The 19,999-nt window shown below is 38.7% G+C and overlaps 1 protein-coding gene across 1 annotated transcript; it reads right to left on the reverse strand.

Annotated features, from left to right (window-relative positions):
- Window positions 1-2,440: 2,440 nt before the first annotated feature.
- On the reverse strand, window positions 2,441-18,524 carry tbx5a (T-box transcription factor 5a; the record flags this gene model as incomplete). Its single annotated transcript, XM_083902777.1, has 8 exons — window positions 2,441-3,033; window positions 4,181-4,413; window positions 7,265-7,356; window positions 10,044-10,196; window positions 15,576-15,723; window positions 16,379-16,498; window positions 17,755-17,849; window positions 18,378-18,524. 8 exons carry the CDS (start codon window positions 18,522-18,524, stop codon window positions 2,441-2,443), a joined length of 1,581 nt encoding a protein of 526 aa, XP_083758903.1.
- Between the last annotated feature and the right edge of the window lie 1,475 nt (window positions 18,525-19,999).

The following is a 19,999-nucleotide window of genomic DNA, read 5'->3' on the forward strand; positions in this document are numbered from 1 at the left end:
GTTACACAAGACGGCTTTTTATCGTAGAATATAGTCACATGTGTGAACAATAAAAAAGCAATGTGGCTGAACTCCAGTTATCTGCTTTGATTTCGTGTATTCCGCACGATGGCTCAGTGTCAGATTCAATGGAACTTTTGCGCAAAGAAAAATGTATATGACACTTTGTACATTTGCAACCAAAGAATTCTCTTTTCAAATAATCCCATTTTATATACAACTATGTTTGAAGCGAGTCAATGACGAAAACTGCTCATGTACACTGAAAAAACATAATATTTCAGTTGGTAAAACTTAAATCATGTGCGTTTATTCAGTATTTTCTTTTGTTTGTTGACCATTTTCATTTTTAGTGTCGTTAAATTAATAAAACAGCTTCAACCAGCAGCAGAAGGAACATATTAGTTAACTGCAGCATCATATTAACTTAGCAACTTGTAAAGATTTTATAATTGAAAGTGAACAAACGAAGAAAAATGAGAATATGTAATGTTTTTCCTCTGCTATCATTAACTGTACAGTTTAAAGCTTGTGTCCTTATTTCCAGTTATTCTGATAAGGTGCCTGCTTAGATGTGGCAAAGCTTCAACAGCAGAGTTTGTAAAACACAGATCAATGCACTCATGTTTTAAAATTTATTGCAGGTATTCTGTTATGTACATCTTTATTTACAAAGTTATTGATGTGTTTCAACATTAATTTTTGATACTTCTTGACAGCTGTCTATCTTCTCCTTTCTATATTATGATTACAAAAACCTTATAAACAATAGCAGTAAAAAAAAAAAATAACTGGACCGTCTATCTTTGATATGAGCAGACGCAGGCTGAAAAATAAATACTATTGACAACATAACATCCTATTGACTACATGCCTCAGTCCACAAACAATCCTCTACTCATCTGTACGGTGAAACTAACCTTTATAACGTGTAAAGAATCTATTTTGAGTTTCGCATTTTACATTCTACACTATTCCAACTCTTACTTTTCTCTATGTGGATTCAAAGATTATTGTCAAACAATCAAAACCCACAACATTCTACATATAAAACTAAACATTTTAAATGTAGAGATTGTAGGGATGTATGTAATTTTCCCTTTGCTTGAACACTTTGAGGAAAGTTTTGACACTTGTTATTCTTTTGAAACATTTCCACTTTTATAAATTGGTAGGTCCCATTGTATTGTTGTTGTTTTTCCACTATTTTTGGGTTCAACATTGTCAACAATCAAGTTTTTCGTGCTCTGTTTATTGAATGACAAACAGTCAGTTTTACCAAAAAGTAGAACCAACCCTGGAAATAAAACAGTGAACCATAGAAACAACAATATTGAAATATTTTTTGTTTGAAAAAATGAGCATCTTTAATATCTCCCATTCACATCAGGATGTCACCTTTATCCACTACGACTACTATGGGCTCAATGTCACTGTTCTCAGTAAGTGCATATAGCATTACATATTGCAGATGATTAAATTAAAAAATGACTTTGAATGACTTTATTTTGGCCACCTGAGGGCAGAGGAACTCAACAAACTCAACTCAACAAGTTATAATCTGTTATATATCTGTATATATCATTTATGTTGTTTTCATGTTGTGTTTCTGGGCCAACACCATTTGATTGACAGCCAATATCTGTATTGATGAATCGATTCTGGGTTCTGACCACTCATTTGGTGGCCGAGGAAGCTGTAACTGATGGTTTTAATGGTGAACTCACTATAATAAACACATTAAAACGGTTAATTGAGCAGTCTGCTATAATTTTAGTTAGAATCAGAAAAAACGTTATTATTATTAAACGTCAGGGGAATTTGGGTTCGAGTACCTCCCCGTGTTCCAGCTTTTCTAGATGGATGGATGGACCCAAATAATTTAACAGATGTAAGAGCATGCAACGTTACCAGAGCCGCAAGAAAGGCTCACTTTTGATTATTCAATTAAAAAAAAAAAAAAGTTTTTACTACAAAGTAAGTTGTAAACTACAAAAAAAAGAGACATACACTTTTTACATGATTTTGGGACATGGAAGAGAAGAGTCTGTATGATGAAAGGATTTTCTCTCATCTCTGAAACATCCACAAAAAACTCCTCTGAGTGATGACACTATAAACCAGGAGACTGTTTTCTCCTCTTGGTCAGTGTCTGCATTCCCACTGTTTCCTGTTTGACTACACGCTGTGGAAAGTCTTTGTGTAAGTTTTATTTTTTTTTACAGTCCATGTCATCTTTGTTCATACTTATGTCATTTTTTCTTATAAGTGCAGATGCTATCACAACAAGTTAAGTGAGGCAATGCTTGTTTTTCCTCGTCGAGATCTCACAAATGTCCACTGTTGCATCTCTAAAAAATATAAATATGAAGTTATCTAAACCTCTGCCTTCTTATTTTGGTCCTTTTTGTCTTTTTGTTTTCTTCATTTCAGCTTTCCCTTAGCTGTTCTCATTCCACTCTGGCATGATGCTGACACTGTGTACACTGTGGTACTGGTGTGGCGATAAAGTACGTGGGATGCCGTGCGTGTACAAGTACTCGTTTCCCTGTAGGCTGCCTGTAGGCGACTGGATCCCAGCACCGGGGCTGCACTGGCGGCCCAGAGTCTGGTGGGCCATGGAGCTCTGGTACATGGCTGCGTGGTGGCCGTCACCCAGCTGCGGCGAGGCGTGACCTCCGACCCCGCCAAGTCTGGACACCAGGGACCCTGAGGTGAAGTGAGCAGAGAAGTGCTGGTAGGGCAGCCTCTCCATGGACTGCATGGTGGTGACCGAGCAACTCCCATAGGGAGAGACGCCGGCCCATGTGTTGCAGCTGATGTCCTCCAAGCTGGGAACGGGCTCGGCGCCCTGCGACGCGCTGGCGTACATGCACGCCTGCCGCTGGTTGGCTTCACTGCGGTAGGGCCCGCCGGCGAGGCCGAGGCTCTGGGTGTAGCTGACAGGACGGTAGTAATGGTCCTCTTCACTGGACGAGCTCTCCAGGTAGGCTTTCTTATAGCTGTGCTCACCTGAGTGACAGTCGTCCTCGACTACAGTTGGAATGACAGAGATAAAGAGGAGCGTTAATCACTTTTGTCACTACAACATGTGTCCAACTCAAGGCCCAGGGGCTAGATGTGGCCCGCCAGGTCATTTTATATGGCCCGAGAGTGATTAATTGGTCTTAAAAATCTGTGTTAAAATAGGTCTATGCTGCTTTAAGGCATGCGTTGACCATAAACTACATTTCCCACAATGCATGGCGATTGTGTTACCCGCAAAGTGACAGCACCGCCACTAGATCGCAGTGTATCATTGTATATGCAGCATGCGATGAGTGAAATTGAATAAGTAATAAATACAGAAAGTAATTTAGCAATATGTTACGTAGTTGTTACCTTTATTTTACATTATATTTGGTTACATGTTGTAGTTACATCTGACCCTTTGAGGCCTAACCATTATGCTGATGTGGCCCTCAGTGAAAATGAGTTTGACACCCCTGCTCTACAACAACAACTTTTTGCTGAGTTTGGAAAATTGGAAAACCTGTATTCCTCTATTCAATTATCAGAACAGTTATATGCATTTAGGCACATTTTACATTCTTTGTAAAAAAACAACAACAAAAAACACATAATTTGGATTATCATTGGACCTTTCATGCACATATGTTACATATTAAGGAAAATATCTAATTTGTTATTTGACCTGCGATACATTGTGAAGTCAGTGTTCAGTGTGATTGAAAATAGATTGAAAATGTGTTGCATGTTCATTTGCATAGCTCATAGAAACATTTATTGCAGCCTTTGTGAGTTGCAAACTGTGTTTATGCCGTTTTATTATGTGTTTTGTACTTAGTGCAACATGTGCTAGCATTTAATACAAAAGGCTGTCCAGTGAAAGAGCACAGAATACATTACATACATATTTACAGTTTAATATGTTTTTATGTGCTTTTTGTTAAAACAAACACACATTTAAAAGCATTTAAAAATAGAGATAGTTATAATGCTTCCAGATATTGATGGGTTTCAACTCATGTGACACAAAAACATGTGTTTATCTGTGTCTATCCCTTAGCTGTATGCAGTTTAATAATAGAAACCTTGGATTTTGACTTTGGTCTCACATTTGAAACCAAATCTCTAAGTTGATGGTTCACGTCAGTCTTTAAAGAGTCGCGTCTCCTACCTTTCCTCTTGATGCAGTGGTAGTCCTGACTGTGCTCATGCGGCACGGGGTAGGAGCCCGACTGAGGCAGCATGTCCTGTGAGGTGCTCGTGACCCCGTTCTCGCACTGGGAGTACTGGGAGCTCAGGGTGCTCGGGGTGCCCAGGCCCTGAACCTCCCCACTGAACGGGCTCTGGCTGGAGCCCACTCTCTGTCTCACTGTGCTGCGAGGCACCACTGGATACTCCTTTGTGCTAGAGAGAGACAAACAAACAAACAGATGGACAGATGAACATGTTAGTAAATGGGTTTTTTAAAGGATAGAGCTAATTTAATTCTGTAGCACTTTGGCAGATTTTCTTAAGATCGTACTGACAACATGACGGAAAATACACAATTCACACATAAAGGTGCAGTAAGTCTTTTTAGTTGCAGTTGTGTGCATGATTTTAAAGATGTAAAACTTAAAAGATATTTAGTTTATCTGTTGTGGGATATATATACAAAATGGCGGTCCACGTAGAGCGGAATCTAAAAGAGTCTAAAAGACTCATTCTTGGGTAAAGAAAAACAATTCATACAGTCATGAAAATTAATTATACGTATTTAATCTTCCATTACTTGCAAATACAAATTATTTCACCCACATTTTGACCTTTAGGTGCTTATGTGGGTTTTAAATGTGCCATTTGTTTTATTTTAGTTTTTCATTTATTTATCCTTTATTTAGCCAGGAAGTGTCCCATTGAGATACAAGATCTCTTCTACCAGGGAGTACCTGGTCAAGATAGCAGCATAGACAAATAGTTACAGAAACAATAAGACAATTATAAAGATATAAAACATGTAAAAGTGAAGAGGTTATTAAAAGAGAGTGAAAAAGAGAGAGATAATAAAGCAGAGTAATAATTAATCCAGACCCCTCAAAAAGGTTTATGGAAAACAACATGTTTCTTTCACGACAGTCCATAAAATGCCTTCATGAAAGAAACATGTGGAATATTTTGTGAAATATTATTATATACCATATAAATACACAAGCACTTGTTAAATAATAATATATGACTGGAATTGAAGCTAAGACAACTTCACACAGATATAGAGAGACTCGTCTGTTGGGGGAAAACCCTTGGAAACACCAGCGTGTATTTCACTCCTATTCATCCACAGGATCCTTCAATAGATCATTTTTGCTACTTTAGGGTCTTTGATTTCAGGGATGGCCTCAGTTTCAGACTGTGTCCTGTTTTGCGTGTCTAAAGCTCTCCCTTCACAAACTGTAACCAGGAGCAGACGTGCAGGGCTTACTGTACTTGGCAGGCTCGGACAATGGCGTGTAAGACTGATGGTGTGGTTTGGCCTCTCACCAACCTCTCTATATGTGTGCGAGGGTTTGAGGGGGTGAGATTCATTTCACTTAAAATGTCCTATTATCTTGTGGCACGCACCTACTTAAAGGAACTTAACGTGTGTCTGATGTGATCGAGAATGCCATTTTTATATATGAAACAAAAGTGCAGAAATCTACCTGGTGTTTAATGCTCTGCAGCATAGATCAGGGCGTTAATCTGAGATGCTTAATTACAAAAACCTTTAATCTGTGGTTTAGATGGAGGATTACAGTAAGGAAGCAGTCAACCCCCCCCCCCTCTCTTTTTAACCCATAGTGCACCTATGGCACGGATCTGTGTCATAGGTGCACCCTTGGTAAATTGCAGCGGGAATAAAGCACAACTCCTTATATGGACATAGGGGGTGTGTTCTTACTTATAGGTCACATATTTAGGTGTTGTTGAGTCAAAATTACGATTAATTTTTTATCACATATTTTTTTTAGTGGTTATTGTGTAGTGAGTAGTGGTAATTGTGTGGAAATCACAAAATAGACTGTTTTTCTTCTATTTTTGTTCATAAAAAAATTAGCCAAGCGAACTTTGAAATGTGAGGAATTTCCAAATTTCACAAATTCAATCATATTTTTTTTTTTTAAGTACGTCTTGCTCAGGTGTGTTTATATAGTTGGTGAAAATGGGAACAAAAATCATCAATCATCAGACTGCCCATCGGTTGTGCTAAAAAAAAGAAGGATATACTTTAATAATACTATAATACACTCTATTGCACATTATTCTAGACTCTATATCAGGGGTGTCAAACTCATTTTCACTGAGGGCCACATCAGCATAATGGTTACCCTTAAAGGGCCATGTGTAACTGTCATAAAGAATAAATGTAACTAAATGTAAACAAATATAATGTAAAATAAATGCAACTACTCCGTTTATTGCTAAATAACTTGCAGTATTTATTACTTATTCAATTTCACTCGTTGCATGATGCATATACAGTGATACTCTGCGATAGTGGCGTCACTTTGCGGGTAACACGATCGCTATGCATTGTGGGAAATGTAGTTTATGGTCAACGCATGCCTTAAAGCAGCATAGACCTATTTTTAAGAGCAATTAATCACTTGCGGGCCACATAAAATGACGTGGCGGGCCACATCTGGCCCCCGGACCTTGAGTTTGACACGTGCTCTATATACATCTGCATTGGTGGACTAAAAAGGAGGGGGGTTGGGGCGTGTGTGTGCTCTGAGTTTAGAAACCAGATTTTGTCCTTTGAAAAAGTGTTTTCCACGCAGTATCCCTCATCTGGACTGAATAACAGAGAGAGAGAGGGAGAGAGAAGCAACGTGGTCATGTACTGCCTCAGCTGCTGGACCAAACCATACCACTAGTCGAGCACACACACACACACACACACATACACACATGCAGCCAAACACATAAGCAGCTGGAATATCCTGGTGGAAGGAGTGTGGAAAGGAGATGTTGCAGTTTGTCTTTCAGAGGATTTTTTTTTTTTTTCAGCCATAAAAGTCTTCAGCATGAAAACTGGCCAAAGATCAAGAGCCACACTTACATCACTGAGTATAAGTCATAAGTGGCTTACGCCAAGGTGATAGAAGCATTGAAGTGGGTCTTGTTAAGTGACAGTGTGACCAGGATGTCAGTAATTGCGGTCAGACTGCATTTATCTACTCGTTTGCCATCGGTTGAGTTTGTGTCAGCGTTTCTATAAAACTTTCTATAGCTGTACCTTTGCATTCTGGACATCCTGTGCAGCTCCATGTCATCGCTTCCACGGAACCCCTTTGCAAAGGGGTTGTTCTCAATCTTCAGCTGGGTTATCTGCAAAAAAAAGAGCAACATACACAGTGCAATGAAAAACACTTGACCCCCACTAAATTTTCAATGAAAATCAATCTCTTTGTCCAGAAATAGCTATTCTGCAACATTTCAGTATCCTACACTCGATACACACAGACAGAGCGGCCTCCTCGGCTTCAGGCTGCACACGAGACATCTGTGTGTGGAGCTTAAGTTTGATGGGTTTTTGGATGCATCGGAAAAAAGAAAAAAAGAAAAACACAACTACTGCTTACGAGTCACTGGAGAGAATGACATAAAACATCACATTTGCGGAAACCCATGAAGTTTTGAGGCATCCTGAAGCTGAACAGGTCCATAAAAACCCCATGTCTCAGTAAGACATCATTTATGATGCTACATTTGATGGTCTCTGGCTCTCGCACACACACACACACACACACACACACACACACACACACACACACACACACACACACACACACACACACACACACACAAATAGAAAAAATTAAAGTTTTTTGAGAAACAAAAAGGATATCCAGGATATTCTCATTAGTGCTGTAGTGCTTTCTGGCAGTTGACAGCTCCTGTGTGTGTGTGTGTGTGTGTGTGTGTGTGTGTGTGTGTGTGTGTGTGTGTGTGTGTGTGTGTGTGTGTGTGTGTGTGTGTGTGTGGTGTGTGTGTGTGCGGGGGGGGTGTGTGCGAGTGTGTTTGCTTCCACTTTTCTGACAAGACTAGAGGCTTGTCTGCACACAAACTTCACCTTCAACAAACCTTGTTTCGTTCCTTTTTAAAAATTGGAGCAGAAATGTTCAACGTCCCTTTAAATCTCTTTAATCGACTCAATAAGACAGATAAATAACCAGAGCAGTGTTGTAATGTAATCAAAGTATTTGTACTTAAGTACAAAATTCTATTCTGTTCTATATCTGTTCTATTTCTAGCAACTTTTTACTTTTACTTTTACTTACTCCACTACATTTCCTCTAACTATCTTTGTTCCTCGTTACTACCAGAAAAAATCAGAAGAGTTGGTAATTATTTGGTTTTCAAGTCTTGATGAGCTGCTTTACACAATAGTTTTGCCCCTTTCACACATCTTTCTTACCCATTCACACACTCTAACATCTTGCTTAAGGCCAGGAATTGAACCCACAGCTTTCCAGTTGAAAGACAACTCGCTATACCACTGAGCTACCATGTCTCAATCCTCACTTCTTTAATACTTATACTCCTATGCTTAAGTACATTTGATATCAGAAAATTACTTTTGATACTTAAGTACAGTAAACTGCATACACTTTAAGACTTTTACTTAATATGATTAAAAAAAAGTGACTTCAACTTCTGGAAACATACTTTTACTCAAGTATCCCTTTAAGTTACTCTATATGAGACTGACCAAGAGTGAGAGTCTGACCATACAACAAAAAGAAAATCATATATTTAAAAAACAAAAACCATGTGTGTTTTCCTTTTTACTGAGCTCAGATGATAAAAAGAAGTATATATGAAAACCTAATTTGAGAGAATTGGCCTCCAGACACTACAACTTCACAACTTAAAATGAAAGAAAGAAGAAGAAAGAAAGAATGCACTGTGTCCAAACTCATTAAAAACAACCAATGCCTCATTTTGAAAAGAATTTGATTTAAAAAAAACAAACAAAACAAAAACCCAATTTCAGAAAACAAAGCTCGGTTTAAAAAAAAGAAAGCAAAATGAGAAATTGCAGCTGTGAGAGGAAGTATGACACTTTGGGCGTTTTCATTAGCTGAGTGCAGCAGGTGAGTTGGCCTCATGCCTGCAGCACATATTGTTTCAGCAGATGTGAGACTGTTAGATTTAAAAAAAAAAAAAAAAAAAAAAACTGCCAGGAAATCAGAAATGCTTGTTTTCCTGCAGTTCTGGAATGCCCCCAATAATTAGCCCCGGGTTACGATCTCGGCCCCCAATAACATGTTTGAAAAATAATGAATGGTTTCTTCAGAATGTCGCTCATTTTGCGCTTCCTGTTCCCAGAAGCGCAGAGGCTTCTGATTGGCTGTGGGGACATTATGAGCTTTAGCCCCTTTCTCCCATGTCCCTAAAACTAAAAACATGTAGGTCTGTACACACACACACACACACACACACACACACACACACACGGTTAAATGATGTTAAACAGATGCTGTTTACAGATATCTGCACGTCCTGGGATGTGTGCGAGTGTGTGTGTGTGTGTGTTCAGAGTAAATACACCGTTTTATTTCTGCTTCTTAACACGCAAGTCCAATTATCAACAAGTACGAGGCTGCACGGCCTCGAGCAAACACAAACAGCTCCGATGTTTACCTTCAAATCTATAAATGCGTGTGTCGGAAAAAAACAAATTAATTCGATCCCCAATGGTTAAACTAAATATTATTATTATTATTATCATTATTCGTTGTAACATATGATTATTATGTTCATGACTATTTTTTATAATAATAAAATATAATGTAACCTGTGAACTCACAATTAATTCATTTAATTAATTTGCCCCTTTCATAATTCAAAGCCTTGGATGAAAGTCATTAATGCGTCTAATTGTTCGAAAGATAAATAAAACGAATGCTGTTAAAGTTAAATCCACTCATTAAAAACACGCCCTTGTATTTTTACTCATATTTTCCGCGTCTCATTTTGCGGTAAACACGTGATGAGTGAACTCTTCTTACCTTGTGGTTCTGGTAGGACGTGACCGCGATGAACGCGGTCTCGGGGAAGACGTGGGTGCAGAAGGCCGTGTTTTTGGAGCCAAAGCCGTTGTTTTCGTCCGCCTTCACGATGTGGATCCGCGGCTGATATTTGTGCATCGAATTCAAGATGATCTGCAGTTTACAGAAATGTGCACAGAAGCCGTGTTAATTATTTTTGAATAAAAAAAGTATAATTAAATAAATGAAACAGCAGTGATCATTTGAGCTTTTAAGTTAAGGAAAAAAAATGAAGGTGATAATTTAAGGGGAAAAAAAGTAAAGAAATTGATTTATATATTTATTTTCCCTTAAATTATCACCTTATAAAATGAACTTAAAGTAATGCACATTACCCACGTGTTGTATTTTCCACTTTAAATATCCAAAACAAAAGGCAAATGTAAGACATGGATTATAATTATAATTATGATATGATACGTTTGTCATTAATATCAATATCACTACAACATGAAATTGATAATTCATTGTTTCATCAACAATTAATCAAACAAAACAAAATAGATTTTTCTTTTTTGCAAAAACCCTCACTGTGACTTCTCCGTGTAAACAAATCAAATGTTGGAGCACTTCTATGTCAGACTGAAAACTGAATTGAATCTCATTACATCATGTTAGAGTTTTACAGAATGGTTACCATGGTAACAGCCACTCAGAGTAGATGAGATGCCAGATGAGCGTCTTCCCTCATTGCCCCTGTCAGCTTACACAGACCTAGTCTGTGCTAAGTGATGACTTCGACGTGGTCCACACTGCTGAACTTGAGCTTTGAACTTCTATTTTGTGGCACTTTTAACAACAGAATAGTCATCTGCCTTGTGGAAATCTAATGTTTTTTTTATTATTATTATTATTATTATTTTCTCCAAAATCTAAACACCTTCACTGTTTAGGTCTAAAAAGAAATACAGCTTTATTCCCAGGATTCCCTCCTCAGTCCCATCCTCCCACATAGGCATTCTTCTTTATCTCTTATCTCAAAGCTTGTTTTTGTACCTGCCTTTCACTGTCAGCCTGAGAACAGACAAGGGATCAATGTGACCCTGTGTCGGTGCCTGTGTGTGTGTGTGTGTGGGGGGGGGGGGGGGGGGGTCCTGCATTACTGCACAAACGTTACCCCAAGTTCATTCTCGGAGCCAGAGATACAACAGTCATGCAATAGATTTTTTTGTGATGGGTAAAAAATGTGTGTCATCTGCCTGCCATGCACCGTGCAGAAAATATCACTGTGTGTGTCTCTGTAAATAAGAAGGTTCATGGGGAGTTTTATGGAAAACTGTCTCCTACAATTGTTTTTTTTTTTTATATGATCAGTTCAATTATTTGGAGGAAAGTAAGAATATATGTTTCCACTTAAAAACAGAACAGTTACATTTCACTGTTGAAATGCTATTACATTTGTTGTCCCACTGAAAACTATTAATTAGTAGGTGTAAGAAAATATTGATATAATAAAAAATAATAATATTCCTGCATTTAAGCCTCCAACTGCTATACTTGGCAACATATTTTGACAGAGAGTCTCTCTCTAGACTCTAGAAAAGAATTATGTTTATGTATATAACTGTTATTTTTACTATGAGAGTTTTGCCTTATCATCAACTCTTTAACATATATATATTGTTATTAATGCATGTTTTCCAACTATCAAGCAGCATTTCCACCCTGGTTGGAGTCACAAGATGACCTTACGTCCAATCAAATCACTTTCCCGAGCTATTATAGCACATAGTGAAGAGAAAAGTGAAGTTAAACAAAACACATTCCACTGCTGGTTCATTTAAGGTCTGCAGACCCAACACTGATCACATGATTTCAGCTAAAAATGGTGTATAGATATTTCACTGAGGGGAAAAAAAAACATGGTCCACTGACTGTGGATTCCCAAAGTCCAGTATGTGTGTTATAGTATGGGGGGGTTGTGGACCACCCACTGGGGCCCCAGCACACGCCTCGTCTCCCTGGCCCAGTCACTGCCCCTGCCTGCATCTCTGTATCTCTGCCTCCCCCCCCTCCTCCCTCCTCCCTCCCAGCCTCTGGATGATAGTATTTAATGATAGTGAGGGATCACTCTTGGTCTCGTGCTGCTGCCCTTTTGCTTTCAAGTCCCCCGCACATCAGAGAGTTTCCCCCGAGCCTCGGCATTAGCCCGGCTTTGTACGCCATCATCCATTGCTCATCGCACAACTGCCAGTCAAACATAAACAGTGAGGATCCTCACACTCCACCCTCCCGGCCCAAACATGTGTGGGAAGACGGGGAAGACGAGAGCGGCGGCAGAGTGAGGGGAAGGGAGATGAATAACACTGAAGAGAAATATTCTCAGGGGGGAGAGGGAGATCAAAGCAGAGGAGTGCAGCTTGGTATGAAACTTGAGACAAAAACAAATGATTTGGAGGAATTTTAAGAAAACAACACCAATTTTGCTTACTTGGATTCATAACAGTGAGACTGAAGAGAGTTCCTCTGTGAGGAGGAAAACCTCTGCTATTTAACATCACACACTTATTATATAGCAGTATACTATACTATATATACTAATACTATTAGATTATTATTATTATTATTATTATTTAAATCAGTGGCATCTTTACACACCACATTCTTGGGTTGTCAATACTTCATATTTTATATTTTGATCAGCAGTTTTGTGAATGCAGTCGATTGTAAAAGTCTGACATGGCACAGAATGGAAATACTCAGGAAATAGGATTGTAACTGGAGGGTTGCTGGTTTGAATCCCTGTCTAGCAAAGAAGAAAAAAAGGCTATGGTATCAACCCCCCACCCCCACCCCCCAACATGCTCATGCTCCATATTCAACGATGCATTCAATGTCTCTATAGGGGAGTGCAAGCAACTTTTTATGCATATGATTGTATTTTATTTATTTAAGATCTGTTGTGTAGGACTAAGTGTTGATAACCCTAAAACTTATTATGAAATAAAATATTAATATCACTTTTAAAACACATCTTAAAACCCATTTTTACTCTTTGGCTTTCGACCCAGTATGAGACTTTGTTTTTTTTAAATAGTTTTATTGTATCTGTGTTGTTTTTTTATTTTATTGTTTGTTCTTTGTTTCAGCTGTTGTTGTTGTTAAAGTGCTTTATAAATAAAGTTGGATTGGAATATTAATATCAGGAGCCAGGTCAGCTCTACATAGGCTGTACCACCATGTTTTTATAATAGCCCACAATGGAGCACCCTGAATATCCATTGAGTTTTATAGTGAGCTTATAGCTGCAACATGCAACTTGCACCAATAAAGACTGCATACCATGTTCCACAGTGTATCTTTAGACATCTTAATTTAAACAAATACAATCTCTGTCGCACTCCTGCCCCTCAGGTCTTAACCTCCTCAGACTGGTTCTCTGCTGAGCTGTGAGTTCGCCGCTGCTCGTTCTGCTGACATGTGTCTAATAACCAGACATTTCCAGAGAAATAATGTCTACTCCCGGGGCCCTGCCCTGTGTCCTGAGCCGTTCCCCACAATCTAGCATCGGCAATATGTTTTGCTCTCGTGTCTCACTCCTATAGTAATTATAAATCATCTACAAGTTATTTCAACCAGCTGGACCAACAAGCTGATGGAGGGAGTCGATTTTCTGGCCAGCCACCAGCGGTTCATTTATGAATCCCATGGTGTGCCGTCTCCCTGCACAGAAAAACCACTGCAACCAATCAAAAAAATGCACTTTAACCCAAAATCTACAACACTGCACACATTCCCCGACTTGTATTTCACCGGCTGGGCTTTGGCAGGGTAACAAGCAGTAAAGGTGTCTTGTGGATAGTGTGTAAAAAAATATTAAATATATATGTATTTTTTTTGCTTTGGTAACCAAATATTTGAAAGACGTCTTATTTCAGAGTGTCTGAATAATTGTGTGTGTTCAGTATGCATTTACTACTACATCACAGAAATATGATTTTTTTATTATTATTATTTTAAAAGCTGCCTCTGCACCAGATTAAATACATTTACAAGATAAAATGCAGCTTTTTTAATTTACTTTAATCAACACTGAACATTTTAATAAGACATCTTACAAGTCTATTTAACGAGCCCATCAATTCAAACTTTTATGAGAACCTGCTGCCAGTGGACTCATTTGTAGCATGAAAATATGATGATAAAGTGAGTGATATTTGTGTTTTGTAGACAAGGAATACAAACGCCTGCAAGGGAGCCAGGGCCTGAATTTAAAATAATGAGATTTAAAGTTTGCCTCACTGGCAAAAATAAGTGTGTAACTGCATCTTTTCTTTTTCCTAAAAAGAGTTCATGTTGTTCCCTTCTATGAAAGCAGACTTCTTCCAGGAGGTCTGTATCTTTTCATGCATCCAGGGAGATCTTAAATAAATAATAATAATAAATCCAAGCAACAAACGGCACCAAGGAGTTTCCAGGATGAAGCAACACATTCATCTTGACGATCAGTGACTATATTTATGTGGACACCAACAGTCCAGCTTCACGTGTACATGTCACAGAGCACAACACAGTGTTTAATTTACTTCTATAGCAGCAAAAACTGGAAAAAGGGACATGAACATGTGGTGTATATGTGACTAAAATCACAATGCTCCACATTTCTCAATCAGATTTCTTCTAATTGTATATGGAAAATCAGGTTAATATCAGAATGTTGATGTTTTTGTAAACTTTGTTTAAATCCAATGATGATCATGATGGTTAGAGACTCAATGTGTGCACATTAGGGCCACACTGAGGCTCATTCATGTCTAAGGTACTTTTTTCTTTTCTAAGGCATTTATTAAGTGCATGTGAGGAAAAATGTTCCTGGTGTAAATTCTTTCAAATCTCGAAACTATTTGAAATGTTGTTAAATGTTGCTTTATCTTACAGTTTCCACAATTCTTTTTTAAAAAACTTATCTGTCAAAAATTACACTCAAAACATGAAAATTGTATTATTATTATTTTTTTTTACTTTTACTTTAAGTACGAAAATAGATCACATTTTACTGTATTTTATGGAGTTTCATACTTAGTTGAACTTTGTCCAAATCTCCCTGCAGAATATTTATAAAAAAGAAAAAGAAAAGAACGAAAATAGCTTTAAAAAGAAAATTAAACAGCAAAAAATATACCAGGAACAACAAAACTGAAAGTACCATAAAGTTTGGCCTGTTTACTTTCGATATTAAAATTACATTTTATTTAAATGTAATTTAAATTCAATCTTTTCTTATGACTTTAAATGATTAATGTTATTTTTAATTTAGTAACATTTTTCATGTGATAAAATTATAATAATAAATTCCTATAGCGTAGGTCGTTCAGATTCATCACTGAGTCTTTACGCATTTAATGATTTAACATTGATCCGCTGTTAAAAAAACAACAACATTGAGCTCAAACCATGAGATATAACATAACTATATTTCTGGACATCTGTCGTGTCATGCGATGTGGGAACGTGGTTTAATAAAAGATAAATGATATAGGCCTAGGCACCTACGTGTCCGAACGGGTCCAGGTGGTTGTTGGTCAGTTTGAGCTTCTGGAAAGAGACGAGCTGCCTCATCCAGTGCGCCCCTGTGGCGGGAGAGTCCGGGTGAACGTAGAGCCTCCCGGGCATAGCGGGCTCAGCCTTCCCGGTCACAGACCTGGATCACGACAACAGCACAGTCACACACACGGTAACAACTATCAACTATATTATTTAACTTATAAAAGTGAAATACTTAACATTTTTGAATTATTTTTTAGTTGGAGGCGGTGATATATATTTATTTATTATATTAATTACCCCAAATCAATTGTTTGTACACACTTTAGATGAAAAACAACACATTTGCACTGGTTCTTTTTTTAATAGTAACTTAAAATACTTTCATTAGCTGGTTAATTGGCAATATAGTCAGAGCTGGCAAACTCTTTCCCCAACACTGCCATAGATCAAGAGGGGAATTATTAGTTCCAGGACAGACTTTGAACAGGTCATTATCGGTATTGGCACAGCCAAAATATCTCCTCATGAAAAGGCACTGACACAAACAAGAGTTTGTGCTCCAGTGTGGGTTGCGGTGCGTAAAGAGTTTTGGGAAAAGTCAAACAAACATCAGTTCGGCACTGAAATGGCCGCTCAAACAGAAACATCCCTCTCTTATTTATTAATTTCTGGGCAACAATATAAAAACAAACACGTTTAAATTTCAGTTCACGTCCACCAGGACAACAATATAAGCTTTTTTCGTTGTTATGAACCGTGCGTAAAACCAAAAGTTAAAAGTCCTCGTTTGTTTTTTTATGATCACTTACCATTTATTGTCGGCGAATTTGTATCGGTGATCGTCCGCAGGAACGACATCCATCAGGAGAATATATTTAGTTTTGGGGTTCAGTCCCGTGACCTTCACTTTGAAGCTGGGGAACATTCGCCTGCGAAGGACAAAATAGGGCAGTGTGGAGTATTTCTGGAAAAACACACACGGGCAAAAAATAGACTGCGGTGTGTGTGTGTGTGTGTGTGTGTGTGTGTGTGTGTGTGTGTGTGTGTGTGTGTGTGTGTGTGTGTGTGTGTGTGTGTGTGTGTGTGTGTGTGTGTGTGTGTGTGTGCGTGTGTGTGTGTGTGTGTTTAACATGGTTTTCTGCTCTGCGGAAGAAATCATAGATTTCACATCAAAGATTGGCCATTTTAAAAAACATTCAGATGGAGCAGGCATCCATTCCTTCATTCCTTTATTGGAACATTAGGAAATAAGAACTTTAAGTAAATAAATGCACGAAATTGTAGTCATACAAAATGCAAGCTAAACCAAATTTAACGTGAACTCCTCAGATAATCTGCTTTGAAAAGGTAAAGGTACATTTCAGTGCGCCAGGTCTGAATGGAACTTTGCGCGTAAAACTTTATAAAGCAGATGTTTTTTTAGTCAAACTTTTGCACATTCATTTGGTATTTTGTCAACATGTGATGTGAATTAGGCCATCTGCTCTCGTCACTGTGGGGGTGATAGTGGTGGCGCGTAAATACCGTTTCACACCAACAAATATGTGAGAAACATGAGTGACGGGAGTATAATTGAGTCTTTGCGCAGCTGTGTGTGTGTGTGTTAGGAAATGAAATGATATCCGTGTTTAATTAATTATACATGTCCAATGTTCATATTATACACACACAAGTGAGTGAGTCACAACCAGACATGCATTAATGCATGAATCCATGTAACTTATTCAGACTGCATGTATGTCTGAGGGCACAGTACAGTCCACGCCAGACGCGTTACCAGCAAAAAAAAAGTGTCTGCGCATAATTACACAGACGCACAACATATGCAGAAGCTGCAGAGGCATGAAACACTGAGTAGAACAGACTTATCATGCACCCAGATCGCTAAAGCGTCCACAAGAATCACTGTGTTTCCTCTGTGTTGATGGAAGCTGTGTTGTGCCATAAGGAAACTGGTTTCCAGTGCAGTTAAACATGCGTAAAAACACACTCACGTGAACCCACAAAAGATACTCAACAACATTGCCATCACAGGCACGTGACATAAATCCACAACACTCATACCATAAATACTATAAATTAGTTAGGACCGTCACTTAACTGCTATTGTGATTTAATTTGAATTATGATACTACTACTACTACTATATAATGTAATGTAATGTTTATTTTTTTTTACTTCTTACCTTCCTGCTTTGGTGATGATCATCTCTGTCCCAACTTCATAAAACTTCATCCACAGTTCCCTCTCGTGCAGGTACACCTTTATTCCCTCCATTCCCTTCAAAATAAAACACATTCATGTCTTTTGTTTAAACCTGTGTGTCATATACTGCACTTACATTTTTTTAAGGGCCTCTGATTTGGTCAAACAAAACAACTTAATATAAAATAGTAATTATTACTTTGCATTTAAAAAGAAATATAAGAATTATGCACCAATGATATACTGCACGTGCAAACAATAAGTAATAAAGTTTATACAATATAACCATTGTTTTACCATTTAAACACCCACACATGCGAATACATATTTTCCATAATAGTCTTGTCTTAAAATCACAATAAAAAACTTTCAAATGTTATTTTCTCGAATTAATTTTTCATCCTTTTTAGGACTCAAATTATACCTAAAATATAGTTACATTCACATGACCTGTATATTCTACTCTCACTTTTAAGACATCAGTGGATTCTTTATGATCCACAGCCACACTGTGAAACTGGGAGGAATATTTATTTCCTGTGAAAGTGGGAAACGTGACCTCACAGTGAGAGCGAGGCCCTGCGCGCGCTGACCAGTACTGACCTGCTGGATGTAGGTTGTCTGTGATGACGGGGATTTGCTCGAGGTTCCGTTCTGTTTCTCTGATTTGTTATCGCTCTGCGCTTCCTTCGAATCAGAGCCACCACCCGGAGAGTTTGGGAGACCAAAAGTCTCCTCTTGGTCCGCCATGACCGGATCTGTTGAAAACTACACCGAACCTCCAGCTGCAAGAACCAAACACATACAGTATGTCAGTGTGTGTGCGCGCATGTCTCTGTGTGTGTGTGTCCATATTATTAAAATATTGAATTTAATAAGCTTACAATAGCTTTAATATACTGACTGAATATGTAAACACACTAAGTGATGGAAAGATTCTCATTTTCGTAAGTTTAGTGACCAATTACAGTTCAGGGAAGTAACTTATAAGAATTAAACATCCTACTAATAAGTCTAATTAAATCGGAGCTCAGAACTTAACTTGGTCAAATAAGTTTATAAGCTCAAGTTTTAGTTTGTGAAGATCGTTATAATAAATAAAGTCAATTACAGGTTATTGGTAAAATAAAGGAGTTATAGGAAGAAGTGTTTTTTTGAGGATGTCTGACCATAGAGGCCTCGCTTTTTAGGAATCACATTATCCATATTCCATAAACAGGTACAGCTCAACATGAGGATGATGATGATGTCCAGGACAAAGTGAATCACAATCCTCTCACTTTCCACTATCACACTCACACGGTGTCCACTTCTGCTTCTACCAACACTTTATGCAAACAGCTTCTTACGACAACAATGGACGCATGCAGCAGGATTAGAGGATCAGTTTACCTAAAATAAAAACCACGTCGCAGGCTGGAGCGGAACACAGCGATGGCACAATAGAGAACCGTCGCCTGGTTTGTCTGTGTAAACTGGTGCAATGATCGGATAATCCAGGCGGTTTTAGTCGACGAAGTTGCACAGCAGATCCTCCACGTATCCCGCTCTCTCCACATTTACTTCCACAACGTTTCCCCACAAGCGCAGGCAGCCAAAGCGAGCGTGGAGATCCTCGCGGAAACCTCTCCTCGGAGCCTGATTTCACAGTCCCGGACGGTTTTTGTGAGCAGATCCCGCCGATAGCAGCGAGCAGTAAGAAACAGCCGAGTCCCAGAGGAGCAGGTCCGTCACCTCCTTCTCTCCACCTCTTCTCTCTCTTTCTCTTTCTCCGCCTTGTCAAACCCCACGTCTCCCACTCCTAGCGCGCGCCGTCCCTCCCCACTCACTCCACTGCGCATCAATGACCAACCGTGCGAAGCGGAAACAGAGACCAATACGTAGAGCAGTGCGTTTGGAGAGAGAATGAGGGGGAGCCGTAACGAAGCAGCACTGGTGTTTGCTGCCCTGGAATAATCCTTCCCTTCAGGTCTCCTCCCCAGCTCTGTTCTAAACTTCTTCATAGTCTGGTGTTCATGCGCAATTACGCGCGTCTTCTTCTCCTTCGCCTCCAAAGCCGCGTGCTCCAAACAACGACTAATGCAGTTCATGAAGCATCATCACATCACATTTGACAGCTGCATCATGTCAATAACCCCGTCTCTGATTAATCGAGCATATACGCGTTTGGCTGCAGTTATTACAGTTATTTAAGCATTTTGACCCGTTCTTTTTCGACAGTATTT

Source organism: Microchirus variegatus, assembly GCF_963457635.1.
Source record: "Microchirus variegatus genome assembly, chromosome: 16".
NCBI classification, from domain to species: Eukaryota; Metazoa; Chordata; class Actinopteri; order Pleuronectiformes; family Soleidae; genus Microchirus; species Microchirus variegatus.